Here is a 13,604-nt window from a genome sequence, read left to right as displayed (position 1 = left end):
TCGTTGGAAAGGATCGTGAAAGATCCTTTCCAACGAGAAAAATTGCAGGTGTGTACGCAGCTTAAGCTCCTTTCAGACCTGTTCTGTTTTCTTTGCAGCAAGTGTAAAATGGAATTGTGAAGAGGAAGCTAACAGACACAGAACTTCATCATGTACATTTATTTACAATAAAGTACAAAGGGAAATGATTTAAAATACAAGAGAAAGAAAATGTTCTGATTTATGATTTAAAATTTATGAAGATCCCTGTTTGTAACCTCAGACACAGCATTGCACTGAAATTGTTCTGATTAAAGACCTGATGTTTGTGGGCAATCTCATTATATTCTATTGGGGGAAGAAGGCGAAACCGACTTCCAACCAATGGCAGCAAGATATTCAAGGTTCAACCTTACATGGAAATAATAATGAAAAAAAAAAAACACTGATCAAAGAACTGTTATGTGATGTAAAAAATATAATAATTGACATATTTTACCTGCATGCTCATTGCAAGACATGTTTTTTTCCTGGTGAACCAATAGCACTTTTCGTTACTGATACACTTAAGATTTTTTTAAGGCTATTGTTGTTAATTATTGTGATGTTGCATGGTAGACCTCCAGGCCAGGGATCGTATTTGATGCCTCAGAATGATTGAATAGTGGTTCTTCCAGCTGATTCTTAATCACTGCAGGCCCTATTAGTATTAAAGGGGTCACTGGGAGAAAACACAGCAGGCAACTTGCTATCCAACATGCCCAGAAGAGTAAATTAGATTGGTTCTGGGAGCTCAGCTATACGAAAGTTTAGCAAGCGTTCCAACAGACTGATTTGGTGGTGCTGAATCTAATAAATAAAGTAGTGTTAACACCATACCTGCACTAGTAAAGGCACAAACATAGCAATGGATGTAATGTTTAATAGCCATGTTTCTTCACATTTTCTCGTGTATTACTTTAACATGCCATACAACAGGGAACGTACTATAAAAGGTTAATATCGGCAAAGCATGCCAACAGAACAACAAATCTAGCCAGGGTGCCTTAGTTACTATGCTTCCTAGATTACAAAATCATTCATTTTGTCAGCAACATCTTGCAGGCGGACTTGGGAGATAAACCTAAATGAGGCAGAACACAACCATATGCAGGATTTAGGCCAATTTTGTGTAGTTATTGAGTGTAGCAAACCCTTGACTTGCTGTCTACACCTAGGTGGAAGGGGAGGAAGGGGGGGGGGGGGGGGGGGGGGGGTTGTTTTGCTTGCAGCACCATCTGCTGGTCACATCAAGTACTTCCATTTTATGTATCTGATGGAAAGATGCTATACCAGTGTATGAAGATTATGAAGGATTATTATTTAATTATTTTTTTTTTTTTTTTTTTTTTTTACAAAGGACAAGTTTGTTGCTTCCATGAGTTGTAAAACGGTGGCTAATAGGCACCAAAAATCCCATTAAATTTTAAAGGCATTGTCTATACACAAGACATATATAAAGTAATTTTACAATGTGAGACCATTTTTTTTGCAGTCCTTTTCAGAGTGAAACAATATTGATTTTTGTGGACATATCTATGCAAATTGTCAAATAAATTATTATGTGACTAATAATGAATAAAAAAAATTAAATACATTTTTTATGTATATTTGTTGTAAAATCTTTTTAACATGTTGATTTTTTCCATTCAATATCTCCAGCCTAATCCCAGGGACCCACAGGAATGCACTTGGCACTTAAGTTAAAGCACAGATGAAATCTATCTAGAACTATTTAACCTTCCTAGGAGGTTGGACTCGGGGTAGAAAAAAGTTGCTAAAAGTGGTCACCCCGAGTCACACTCGGGGTAGGTAAACCTATGGGAAGGTTAGTAAATACAGCCTTACCTGATCCGCCGGCGTCCTGCACCGTCCAGCGCCGCGATTTCCTTATTCTTTCTGCTTCTGCATCCGATAAGTCACAGGGGAGTTCCCGTGACCTCGGTGCGTGTGTACGTTGCCGGCGGGGCAGGGAATTCAAAATTCATTTGTATTGCATTCAATACAAAATAACTATTGAATACAATACATTGGATTTTGTGTATGGTGTGAAATCAGTAGATTGTTTTCAAGAACATTTTACAGTATATATAATAGTATGAGTATATTGTGTATTTTTTTTTAATTTAAAAAAACTTTTTTAAACAAAGATTTTTTAAATTATTAAATTTATTGTTTTTACATGATTTTGTGTTTCTAACTTTAGTATACTCATATTATATTATACTGTTTATCATTATAAGAGATAATGCATGGACTAATAAAGTGAGAATAAGGTTTTCTTTTATTTCATCACTAGATATTCACGAGCTCTTTCTCTGTATCTTTGGACCTTAGAATACAGAGCACATAATTACAAGATTGAACATTTACAGATTATAGAAATTCTATTGCAAGTATTTGGTCAAGGCTCCCCTCTAATGCAATGGTGCTTTTCTCTACCATGCCACGATTGTGCTTGTGTTGTTGTTTGCTCTGGGTGCAGGGCCTTTGGCTGTGGTAATGCTATTATACTTAATGCTTAAGTATAATAGCAAACATTTGGCTACATTTATGTATATTTCTTTCTTTCTAGAATACTTACTACCTACACTCCTGAGGAACAAGACTTGTCTCTCTGTTAAACACATTTAGATAAGAGTGTGGTAATGAGAAACCAATTTTGGATGTCGGGTTTCCATGGGTAATCACATTAAATTGGAGGGTTTAAGTTGTGGGATTTCATTGCAGCAGGGACATTGCTCGTCTCGTCTGCAGTCAACAAACCTGCCTGCTTGCAATCTTTATTTTCAAAGTTTAATTCTGCTTTCAGTTATCACCACAATACATATTGACAAACAAGGGTTTACTTCTTAAAAATCAATCTTCTTGCCTAGGATAGCCTCTTGTTTAGTCACACTAATCTATTTTTAAAGTACATGGCTCCTACCCATTATAAAAATAAAACCCAGCTAGTATTTTAAATGATACCCACCAAACTTTCATGAAAATGTGGAAACATTGATAACTGAATATAAAATCTGTCTCTTCCATTTCAAGTTCTCAATTTTGGAATAAAAATTTCTCAATTTCCAACTCCTTCACATTGTTCCTTTTTCATCATCCTGTAGTCTTTTTTTGTTTAACCTTAATTACAAGAATGTAACTATTTTGCCTACCATGGTATATACAGTTGTCTTATGTTACTAGGTAACCATTTTGTTTCCTGTTGTATAAAAAAAAAAAAAAAACTTTCACAAACCACATTTTATGCAAGCCATTTATTGAACCAGAATGCAGCAAAAACATGAGACAGTGAAAAGATTCAAAAAGCTGATAAAAATGTATTCCAGTCATACATAGATGTTACCACATGGCCTGTATTAGCATGAATTAATGTTTAGGGGCAAGTCTGAAATAATATTGTAGTCAAATTTTTTTTTTTTTACAATTTTTGAAATACCCCAAAACGTCAATTTACTAAAGAACAAGCTGCATCAGTAAACCAGGACTCAGGAGTCCCCCTTATAAGATGGTGAGACAATGTCCAGGAAAACAAAAAAAAACACACACAACAAGCAAGTCTTATGGCTATAATGTAGTAGTCACCTTTAGGTTGGAACACTAACCATTTAAATGGAAAGTTCAGTACAGGAATATGAGAGCTGCCAATGCCTACTTTGAATTTAGTTTTTTTGGTGGGGCAGGGGAAAACTTTTGGAACGATACATTCTAGCAACAAGGGAAATCAGCATTTTATTGGCGCAATGTTTTACCTATTTTTTCATGAAGGTCAGATTATCAACTGGTAACTGACCGTATAAATTTACTGAACAAATTAATCAAAGCTATACTTTTAAATGGAAACTCCCATCTCATGGTCCAGTAGAGTTCAACCTTTCAGTGTTCAGTACCTTTCTTGTGGCAGATCTACCCATGGTAGACCCAAGGAAAACATGGGATGGAAATAGGAAGGTGCAAGAAGATGAAAATGCAGCCAAAACACAGAAGGCGAGGTGGGGAAACCATCTGTATACTTTTTCTTCTTCTATAAGAAAGTGTAAATTTTAGGTCCCCCCCAAAGGGGTTTGCTCAAAACTGACTAAATGTCTGCATTGGCAACAGCTATTATTTCTGTCCTGACAAGTCCCCATTTGAATAAATCTATAAAGAGACATGCACAGATGAATATATTGCAAAATTTCAACAAAGTGTTGCAGGCAACTGCTTCCAGCATATTTCACTCAGGCCAAATTGACAAACTACAATCTAAACATGGAAGCCTCTATTGCAAAAAGATACTGAAAAATGGCTGCAAAACAGAAAGACGATGTCAGGAAGCAAACTTGTTTTCATTCAAACTATACTTAAGGGAACTACACAATGCAATTTAAGGGATGTAATTAGTTGACAACATTGTTAAAAAAAAAAAAAAAAAAGGACAACGGTAGGTTCTTGTAGGGAAAGGAAATTCCTAAGGAATAAGTGCTTGTACATGGAGGGAATTTCCAATTAGGTGCTTTAATGATATGTAACTATACTACAGATTGAGTTCATGCTGCTTAACAAGCATCACTAGTTTTAGTTGGAAGTTACACCCAATGGATTTCATTTTAAATGTAAAGAGGTTCTACATAAAATACAGTTTGCAGGGAGTTTTCAAACTGACTAGACATGAGAAATCCAAAAATTTTCAACATCTAGCAGTAAGCAAACTGGTTAGTAAAGTTCTCTAAACTCACATTGCAGTATTTACCAAAAAAATCCCAATAGGAGAAGTCAGGGTAGACACAAGGAAAAAACACCAAGAAAAACATTAAGCATCTATCCTAAAAACCAATTATGGGAAACACTGTTCCCGATAATTAAATACACCTGTAGTGTAACATATGAGGGAACACTGCCCCCGATATAACACAGTGGTAGGCAAAAACTACCAATTTTTTCAAAATCCCATTATGGAAGACACTGCTCCCGATAATGTCAACTGTTTCATGATACAGTATAAAATTTACTGGAAATTCTGCTTTAAAGGCATATAAAGCCCACCACATAATTTAGCTTAGAATCCAACAAGCTTAGCACCAGCACTTCACAAAATACAGTAGGCCAGCTGTACTGAGACCGTAAGCCATGCATTGTAAATGAAAGACCAGTGTATAAATCAGTAGTACTTATGTATTCCAACATTCTCCAACAACTGATATAACCCAGCTATTTTGAAAGGCAAACACAAGTGCGTGCACTTCAATTACAAAATAGGTAACTTTAAACCTGTTTTTGTAGCACTAATCACACTATTGAAGTCGGTTGTACTCATTGTGTGGACAGCAGAAGTTCCAGTAGCATGTTCAACAAGTTAAGCAGATGCTGCTTTTAATTTTTTATAAGTAAAAAAAATCCGACAGTATAACCGTCAATTATGGAAGGCACTGCTTCCGATAATTACCAGAATAACAAAATTAATACTATTTATAGTGATCTCTGTCACTCATAAATAAATAAGGGTACCATTATTCAGTGCGAAAGGAATCCTGCTAGCTTTTACCCAGTTAACATTAAACAAGCCATCCTGCACTGCAGGGTTGGGCAATATATAGAATATCGAAACCATCTATCCAGATTTAGCAGGTGGATAGAACCGTTGTGAAACAAAAACTAAGTTCTGGTCAAAACACTGGTCCTTTGCAGTGACAGGGTTTTACCTTCACTAGCAGCTAGTAAATGTTCACAACACATACAAATGGATGGTATCGGTTACAAAGTAAATCTCACTGCATTATTCCTGAGTGGAACTAAAATATTAAATTTTGGCATAATAGCAAATGTATTGCCAAGATGACGCATTTCGTATAGAAAAAGCTAAACACATGACTTTTATAAAACACAAAAAAAAAAAAAAAAAAAAAAACCAACACACACACACACACAACATGGGCCAATTTATAAATTATGCAGCAAGAAGTCAGGAGAAACCGCAAAGTAGTTGGAATCTGCTCACTAGTCAAAAAAAGACCAAAACAGATTGAGGGCTATGAACATTAACATCCCCACTCTGTTTATATGCATCACCTATACAAAGTAATAGTATATTGTGCTTGCATTGTGTTTAGACTGAGAACAGATCTGCTCACTGTCAGATGATTACCAAATTAGACTTCATTTTCACTAGCTTTTTATGAAGTACAGTAAGGGAAAGAAGAGCTAAACAGCTTCTATGCACTAAAATCTTTTCCTTGCAATACAATAAATCTGTTAGGTTATGACTAGCTAGGAAGACTTGTGCCAATATTGCTTGCAGCATCCAAGGAAACTGCATATAAAGCACAAGTAGAAGCCGAGTTAAGCAAAAGACTTATTATTGATTGGAAAACCTAGTAACCACCCAGAACTTGTCTACAATATTCCAACTGGAGTTCTGCCTTATGAGGAAGCAGACCTGTTCTAGCAGCACATTATACACAACAGGGAAAACAAGACTGTGGAAACTACCCACTAGAATAAAAAGGTAAATCTGCTTTGGGGTCATTTGCCACATTTTATAAGCACTACTAGGTTCTTCCATAGTCAGCACAGGGTTTCCTGAAATAAGGCAAATGTCAATTGGCTAAGGGCCGGGCACCATTTGAGGAAGAGAACAAAAAAAAAAAAAAAAAAAAAAAAAAAAAAAATAGATAATAGATAAGTGCTTGAAATAAAACCTTTGGGCATAATACACATATGACGTTACCACTACATTAACAAAGCAATTCCTTCAGATGCTTGCACATCAGTTCAACTTTCCTGTATAGTATCTGGGAGGCACAAAGCTGTAAATTTGCCATAATGAGAGGGTTTTTTTTTTTTTTTGTTTTTTTTGTTTTTTTAAATTATCAAACAGTTTAGAGCTTAACAGATGCTCAACAGGAAACTGAAACCAAGAAGCATACACCTAGAAAAAGTGTTTGTGTCATATGTTTGTTATGACCAGAGAATAACGTTTACATGATACACTTCAGAATTCATTATATATCTCCCAAATCTCTCCAGCAAGTGCATTTGCAGCCCCCTGGACAGTCCAAGTCAAAAGAGCCATCTGGTTTTTAAAGCCATCTTTGTCAAACAGCGTTTCATCCTTCAGAAAACTTAAGTGGTTCTTTAGGGCTTCAACAGTGTGATTTCCATAGCCATACAATATATGTCGAAATGGACTGTCTTTTGGAGACACGTAGGGAGACAGCAGGGAGTGCTCAATCTGGTGAAAGAAAAAATATCATTTGGTTTCTTTACAATACATTCATAGTACACACACCATGTCACTGGTCATTACTACCAAAGAAATGTGGCATAAGAGGGCTCCATTGCCACATTTTTGGATTGCAGAAAAAAAACCTCAACACCTACCTTCATAACACGGTCATTAAGAGACCGAAGGAAAGGCTTGTTTTCAAGGTCTGATGAATCAAAGTCATTCATTAGTGTTGCAGCTGCCCTGCCAAAGTCACCTGTAGCAGAATGTATCCAATCCAAGGTGAGATCCAGGCTCTGCAAAGTAAAAAAAATTAAATGCACATAAACAAGTATGTAAGATACATTGGACAGTGTGAGCAACCAGATGTGTATCCAAACCCCAAAACCAAAAATGTCAAGTGCCAGAACATTAGGTTTAAGCTGCCTACATTTCACCTTCTGGGTTCCGCTTTCCCCTCATCCACATTAGTATTTTATTTAAAATCAGTTTTTCACTGCATGTCCGAATTTAGACTTGGGGAACTCATTATTGAGTCTTGAGTGTTAAAAACTAGCTATTCAAAGAGAACTTTCACTAGTTTTTAAATGTTGAACAATAAATCCAGTCTTCAATGTCTTACATGCAGCCCATGCTTCTAAAACCTGATGCCCTGAGGAGAGAACTGAAGGAAAAAAAATTCAAAAGTTTCTGATACTGGTGTATTACTCGGATACCAGCAAGCCCCAAAATCAGTAGGGATCCACAAAGTAACAACAGTATGTAGTGGGAGGTGAAGCACCTAAAAAGTATAGGCGTGTTAGACGCTTAAAGATTTTTCAGCAGGCTTTGCTCTTCATCACAGTGGAGTTTGATGGAATGAGAGCAGGAAAGGCAAGCAGGTTTCATTTAGGACAAAAAATAAAATGCTAGTTCATAAATCATTTTTTGGTGTTTATATAGCAGTAACGTTTTTCATACATTATGTTAAAAGTAACGTTTAGTCATTAGCTACAAGAAGCAAAACATATGGGTCAGATGATCATCATGGTCCACGTCTGAAAATTTGGTTAACTAAGCAACCAATTGAAATACAAAAGTTATAGATTTCAGGATTTGGGAGCATTTTCACCTACAGACACTGACAAGAGGAAGAATGAGAAAAGGACAAATCAATCACAAGACACTTGGAGTTACTTACATTTATATCAGCCCTTTTAGCATTTAGATCAATAGAAACCCGACGCAACACCTCTTTGTATTTAACAAAGTCCAGGGGCAGCTTATGGTCATGAGTCAAACGCAGAATTATTTGGGTGGCAAGATTTGCAACAGCTCTGCACATAGGGTCAATGTTAACCAGCTTCTGAAAATTCTCAAAAGTATCTTTTCTGGTTCCAAGATAAGCATAAGACTTTTTATCCTAGATAAAAGGAAAAAAAAAATAAGTAGGAAGCCAGCTTTCCCAACAAGCAGGTCAAAAACACATCAATTAGTGGTTTTGATCACATTTTAAGAAAACAATGGTCACACATACAAAATTTCCATGATTATGCAAATAAAGCTTTATTTTTGTTTTTTTCTTTAACACTAATATAAGTAGCAAGCCAAAATAAAAGAGACTTGTCTCAGATTTACCTTTTTAAAGCTGAAAGATACTGAAGGAACTCCAGAGTAGGCAAGGAAGGGATACGCTGAATCTGCCATCGACAAAGGTCTAGCAGTAGAGAGAGGGGGGGAAAGAAACCTGAGAATTTGGCAATACATCTACTCTAAACAACAAAAACATAAATGAATAAAAGCCATGCAAACAAGTATTCTGGGTTTCTTACAATAAATTTGATACTTGGCCAGAAAGTTTTTTGTCACCATTAGCAACAGGATGAGAAACCTGAATGGAAACAGAACTCAGAATTATATATACTGTTTGCTGCAAAATATTACATTTGTGTTAACTGAAGTATAAAGACAAGCCAGCAATATCCTTACCTCATTTAAAGTTTTCATTACCATAGTATGCATTAAGGGGCTCCCAGACACTTCAAGCGATCCAGTACCTAGTGAGGGGGGGGGACATAAACAACTTTAACCACAGTCACAGCCAATACCTGGCCTTTAGGATTGCCAGATCATCTTCACCTACACACCTAAAACCTCTTTTGTACCTAAACCAAGTCAAGAACATCTGTTTGCTTTTGGAAATTGTATTAATTGCTTTAACAGGCTGCTGAAGCCAAAATCAAAATGAACAAAACTACAACCACATCTCTGATCATTGTTACACCTGTAATTTCATTCATTCATTCATTCATTCATTCATTCATTCAGGGACAACCAATTTACTCCTGGAAAAAGTGCTATAAAACTAGAGCCATTTATAGTTAACTCAAGGCAGAAGAAAAAGATCATACCTTGAATAGAACTGTCCAGGCTGATATAGGATATAGTTTTCAGATGCAGAGTTGAAAGGTACCCCTGTAAGGCAAGCATTAGGCTTTGTTAAACTGTTCATTGCCAGAATATTGACACCCCTAAATAAAAAAAAAAAAAAAAAAAAAAAAAAAACCCTACACAAACTCAACAAGGCGGCAGCCATAAAGGTCACCATAAACACAACAAGCAGATCTAGCTATCCATTTGTCCCTTTATTAAACAAAAAATAAGGATGCTAGAGGAGTGAGGAATATGTACCTAAAGGAGACCTATACTCAGCTCTGGCTGATTTATGATATAAACTCAAGTTATTCTGATCTGTGTTTATTTTTGTGTAAACTTCTTTACATAAAGAACAGTTAGCGCAATAGGAGTGACACACCCTGCTATGAAAAGGAGGATGATAATGATAGTACTGTGCAGGGGTCTGATATGGGGGCCTGATCTGTGTTTTGTAATTGGGGACTTGATCTGTAGTTCAGTACCAACAGACAAAAAAAGACTTTGGTTAGACAGCCTGGGTCAGGAGCGGATGGCAAGGTCAATCTGAGACAGACAGACAGAATAACGGCTTCCAAATATAGAATGTAATTTTTTTTCCCCCTCTATGAATGCCAGCTGACACAGCAGAAGGGCCGACATTCCAGTGCAAATAAGTGAGAATTTAATATTGGTCTTGGGTTAAGAGTATAGGTGCGCTTTAACACATTGTATGGGTTGACCTTGAGATGGCAAAAATGCTTATCTTTGTTGGTCTGCATTCAAAGCATATATATATGTTTTGGTTTTCAGAGGTTATATGCACAGAAACAGCTGTCATTCTTACCTCTAGCCACTCTGTGGCACCAACAGCTCCAAAATCACCAGCACTCCAGCTTGCAAACACAATACTGCGCCGAGGTTTATACTGATCTAAAGAAAAAAATAAAAATCCATAAATAGGGAAACCTACAATATTTTTTTTACTGGCACAACAATTTTGTAATGGAGGTGAGGAAAATAATAAAATTTATTGTGAACCATATATGTTTGTGATTTTACAGCATACACAATGTGTTTGGGGAAACATTTTTGCTCTGACGCATACATAGTTACCTCGGCAGCAGGCAAATTCAACTTCCAGTATGAAATGCCAGACTTTTCCAAAAGCCTATACATGCACTTACCTTCTTTAACCATCTGTGTAATGACACGGGCAACTTCCAAAAGAATAGATGACCCAACGACTGACTGAGCAACACCCATGCTATAGGAATTTCTTTGTGCACCAACTACAACATAACGATCTGTAGAGATCAAAGCAAAAAAGCTTTTTAGACTGGTTTAACTTCCCTGGCGGTCTGATTATGTCAATATTTTTTAGGTCAAAAGTGGTACATTGCATGGAAATTTGTTGTTTAATATTGCAGGCCTGTAATTGTTAGGAATAACTACTGGATCTGATAAAGTTTGAAACAAATCAAATTATAATATAATAAATAATTATAAACAATAATATATTAACAATAAATTTAACAAAAACACTGAAATCTATACAAACAAGGGTGCAATATTATTGTTAAATTAGTAATTATTTGGGTTTATTTTTTATCACTTTATTACTTTGATCAATGTGCTAAAAGCAGATTACAAGGTAATAACTATACAATCACAACTGGAGATTACCTGGTTCTTCCAAGCCTTTAATAACACCAAACACATTGAGAATTTTCTTCTCTGCCAAAACATTGTCCACTTCAAGATTAACGGTATGCTGGTCTTTAAGTTTGCAACCAACTTTCCAGTCTGTTGGGCAGCCACTATTTTCCATTTGACTAAAGTAAAAAAAAAAAAAAAAAAAAAAAAAAGTTTTTTTTACGTCTTCTGAAGTCTACAAAGAAATGACTCAAAGTAACCCACATCCAAGCATTTGGCAGCAGCAAGAGGCTTTTTCAAGATGGAAAATGTGCTGGAGAATTTGTCATACAATTTTTTTTTTTGAGGCCGTTTGGACCTTTTAGCTAGTTATTGACTTAATTATTAATTTAGCTAGTTATTGACAAAAGTTAAAACCCAATAGCCATATTATAAAAAGAAAAATGTATTCATTAGAGCAAACTGGATCAGGAATTGCTTACTCAGGTGAACAACTATACAGCATTGCAACAGAATGAAACCTGACACTAAACACTTCATTTGTGCTCTGCTTAGATGAAAATCTCTTCTTCAGAAATAAATGTGTCAGATGCCTAAGTGGATGAATGTCCCGTCCCCTCCCCCATCCCGTCAGTATATAGGATTAAAGATGTTCACGCAAAACAAATTCACCAAAGAGCAAAAAAAAAAAAAAAAAAATATATAATATTAGAAAAAACTTATGACATGCATTTTACAACAGAAATTTACACCTGTAGTCATTTAAAGGGAGCAGACAGTAGAGATGCAGCAGCCTACACATCACACAGACCTTCCTAGAAGAAAAAAAATAGCTAGCATTTATCTGAACCTGCAACCTCCTTTACATCAGCCCATCATCAGGACTGGCCATAGAAATGCAATTGACAGGAAAGATTTAGTACCAGCAGAGGTCCTAAAGTATTAGCCACCAGGACAGCCCTGGATTTGGAAGATAACAGCATATTTGTGCAGGCAAATCTAAGTTTTAACCCCATGGCATTTTTGCTTTAAATCATCTAAAGATTCGTGAACTTTATTTTTTCCCACAAAGTGAAAAAAAAAATTCCAAGTACTTCATGCAAGATTCACAATTTAGCAACCAGTTAGAAGTTTTTAATCATACCTAAGCAAGGCTTTTCCATCACTGCTAGAAAGGGACTGAACTGGAATTCCTGGCAATCCAGAGGATCTCGATGGAGGGAACTGTGTATGATTAAAGGATGGGAATCCAGGTGTATAAGGATCTCCAGTGCCAAAATGAGCCTTCGGAGTAAGAAAAAACAGTTATCATTGTGATATTGTGGAAAATATTAAGTCCTGATTTTCCCTAAAAAAATTAAATCTTACCCTTAAATATAACAAATGGTCTTCCTTTAAAATGTCTTTGTTGGAAATCGTAACCTTTGGAAATCTAACCTTGGTCTGTTAGAGAGACAATTCCCCTTATCAGAAATTTCTTGATCTGTCAAGGAACATCTTACAGACCATGTGTAGTTTTTAGACACCCCTTGTAAAAGTTGGAGTTTTGTGTCTCCAGGTGTCATAAAACTCAGATAAGGCTAGTAGAGGGGCCCCTGTTTAAACTCTTGAGATGTATTCCAAAACACATTAATAATCTTTATATTTCCAATATACCATTCTGTATAAAGTAGCAGTTGACTGATTTGTAGCTGGATTGCTTTGGTGAACATTTTGAGACCAAGAACTAGTCTCCTAGGCCTCAGGGAGACTGGAAGCTATATTTACCTGTTCTAAAAGAAGTCCCAGACATGCCTAGTTTGGTTTCTGTGAACTCCTTATTTTGTGGCGATTTATAATCTGAGGGTTGGCATTTCATAAAACCTGTAGTTGTGACATTATTAATAATGGCTAGAACAAGGGGGTTGGGAAGTGTCCATAATCCATGTGGCCACAGCCACTCAGACAGACAGCCCCCACCCTGCTGTCATTGGATGGTCCTATTAGTCCTACCTCTGTGATTGGCATTTAAAAGCCATGTAAGACCAGCAGAGGGAGCTCTCACTGATACCATCTTGTTGCTAAGGACAACGGCACTGACACATTGAGCACTGCAGGGAGCCCAGTGACTAATAACATGGACATTACACAGCAACCTGGGCCAAGGCAAACCAACTCCACCTAAGTATTATTTCATAGATTTCCTTATTTTTTATGCTGTTGCTATTATTCAGCTTTTGTTCTGTTATTGTTCTTTGATTAGTCTTTATTTTTCTATAATTTGTACTATAGTTTTTATTGTGATTGCTGAGACATCCCTGTCTTGAGTGGCAGCGGGTGACATTAAAAAAAA

The 13,604-nt window shown here is 36.3% G+C and overlaps 1 protein-coding gene across 1 annotated transcript in view; it reads right to left on the bottom strand.

Annotated features, from left to right (window-relative positions):
- Nucleotides 1-3,263: 3,263 nt before the first annotated feature.
- Nucleotides 3,264-13,604, bottom strand: part of TFRC (transferrin receptor) — a 20,899-nt gene continuing 10,558 nt past the window's right edge. Inside the window, exons 9-19 of the mRNA XM_072408275.1 lie at nt 12,417-12,556; nt 11,303-11,451; nt 10,804-10,923; nt 10,464-10,549; nt 9,616-9,679; nt 9,194-9,261; nt 9,037-9,095; nt 8,843-8,921; nt 8,406-8,627; nt 7,381-7,521; nt 3,264-7,231 (exon numbers count right to left, since the gene is read on the bottom strand). Of these exons, the coding sequence (XP_072264376.1) occupies nt 6,992-7,231; nt 7,381-7,521; nt 8,406-8,627; nt 8,843-8,921; nt 9,037-9,095; nt 9,194-9,261; nt 9,616-9,679; nt 10,464-10,549; nt 10,804-10,923; nt 11,303-11,451; nt 12,417-12,556 (1,368 nt within the window). The 3' untranslated portion in view covers nt 3,264-6,991. The remainder of the gene's footprint in view (nt 7,232-7,380; nt 7,522-8,405; nt 8,628-8,842; nt 8,922-9,036; nt 9,096-9,193; nt 9,262-9,615; nt 9,680-10,463; nt 10,550-10,803; nt 10,924-11,302; nt 11,452-12,416; nt 12,557-13,604) is intronic.

The sequence above is a fragment of the Pyxicephalus adspersus genome, chromosome 4 (genome assembly GCF_032062135.1).
Source record: "Pyxicephalus adspersus chromosome 4, UCB_Pads_2.0, whole genome shotgun sequence".
In the NCBI taxonomy this organism is placed as follows: domain Eukaryota; kingdom Metazoa; phylum Chordata; class Amphibia; order Anura; family Pyxicephalidae; genus Pyxicephalus; species Pyxicephalus adspersus.
This window is presented reverse-complemented; position numbering and strand designations above follow the sequence as displayed.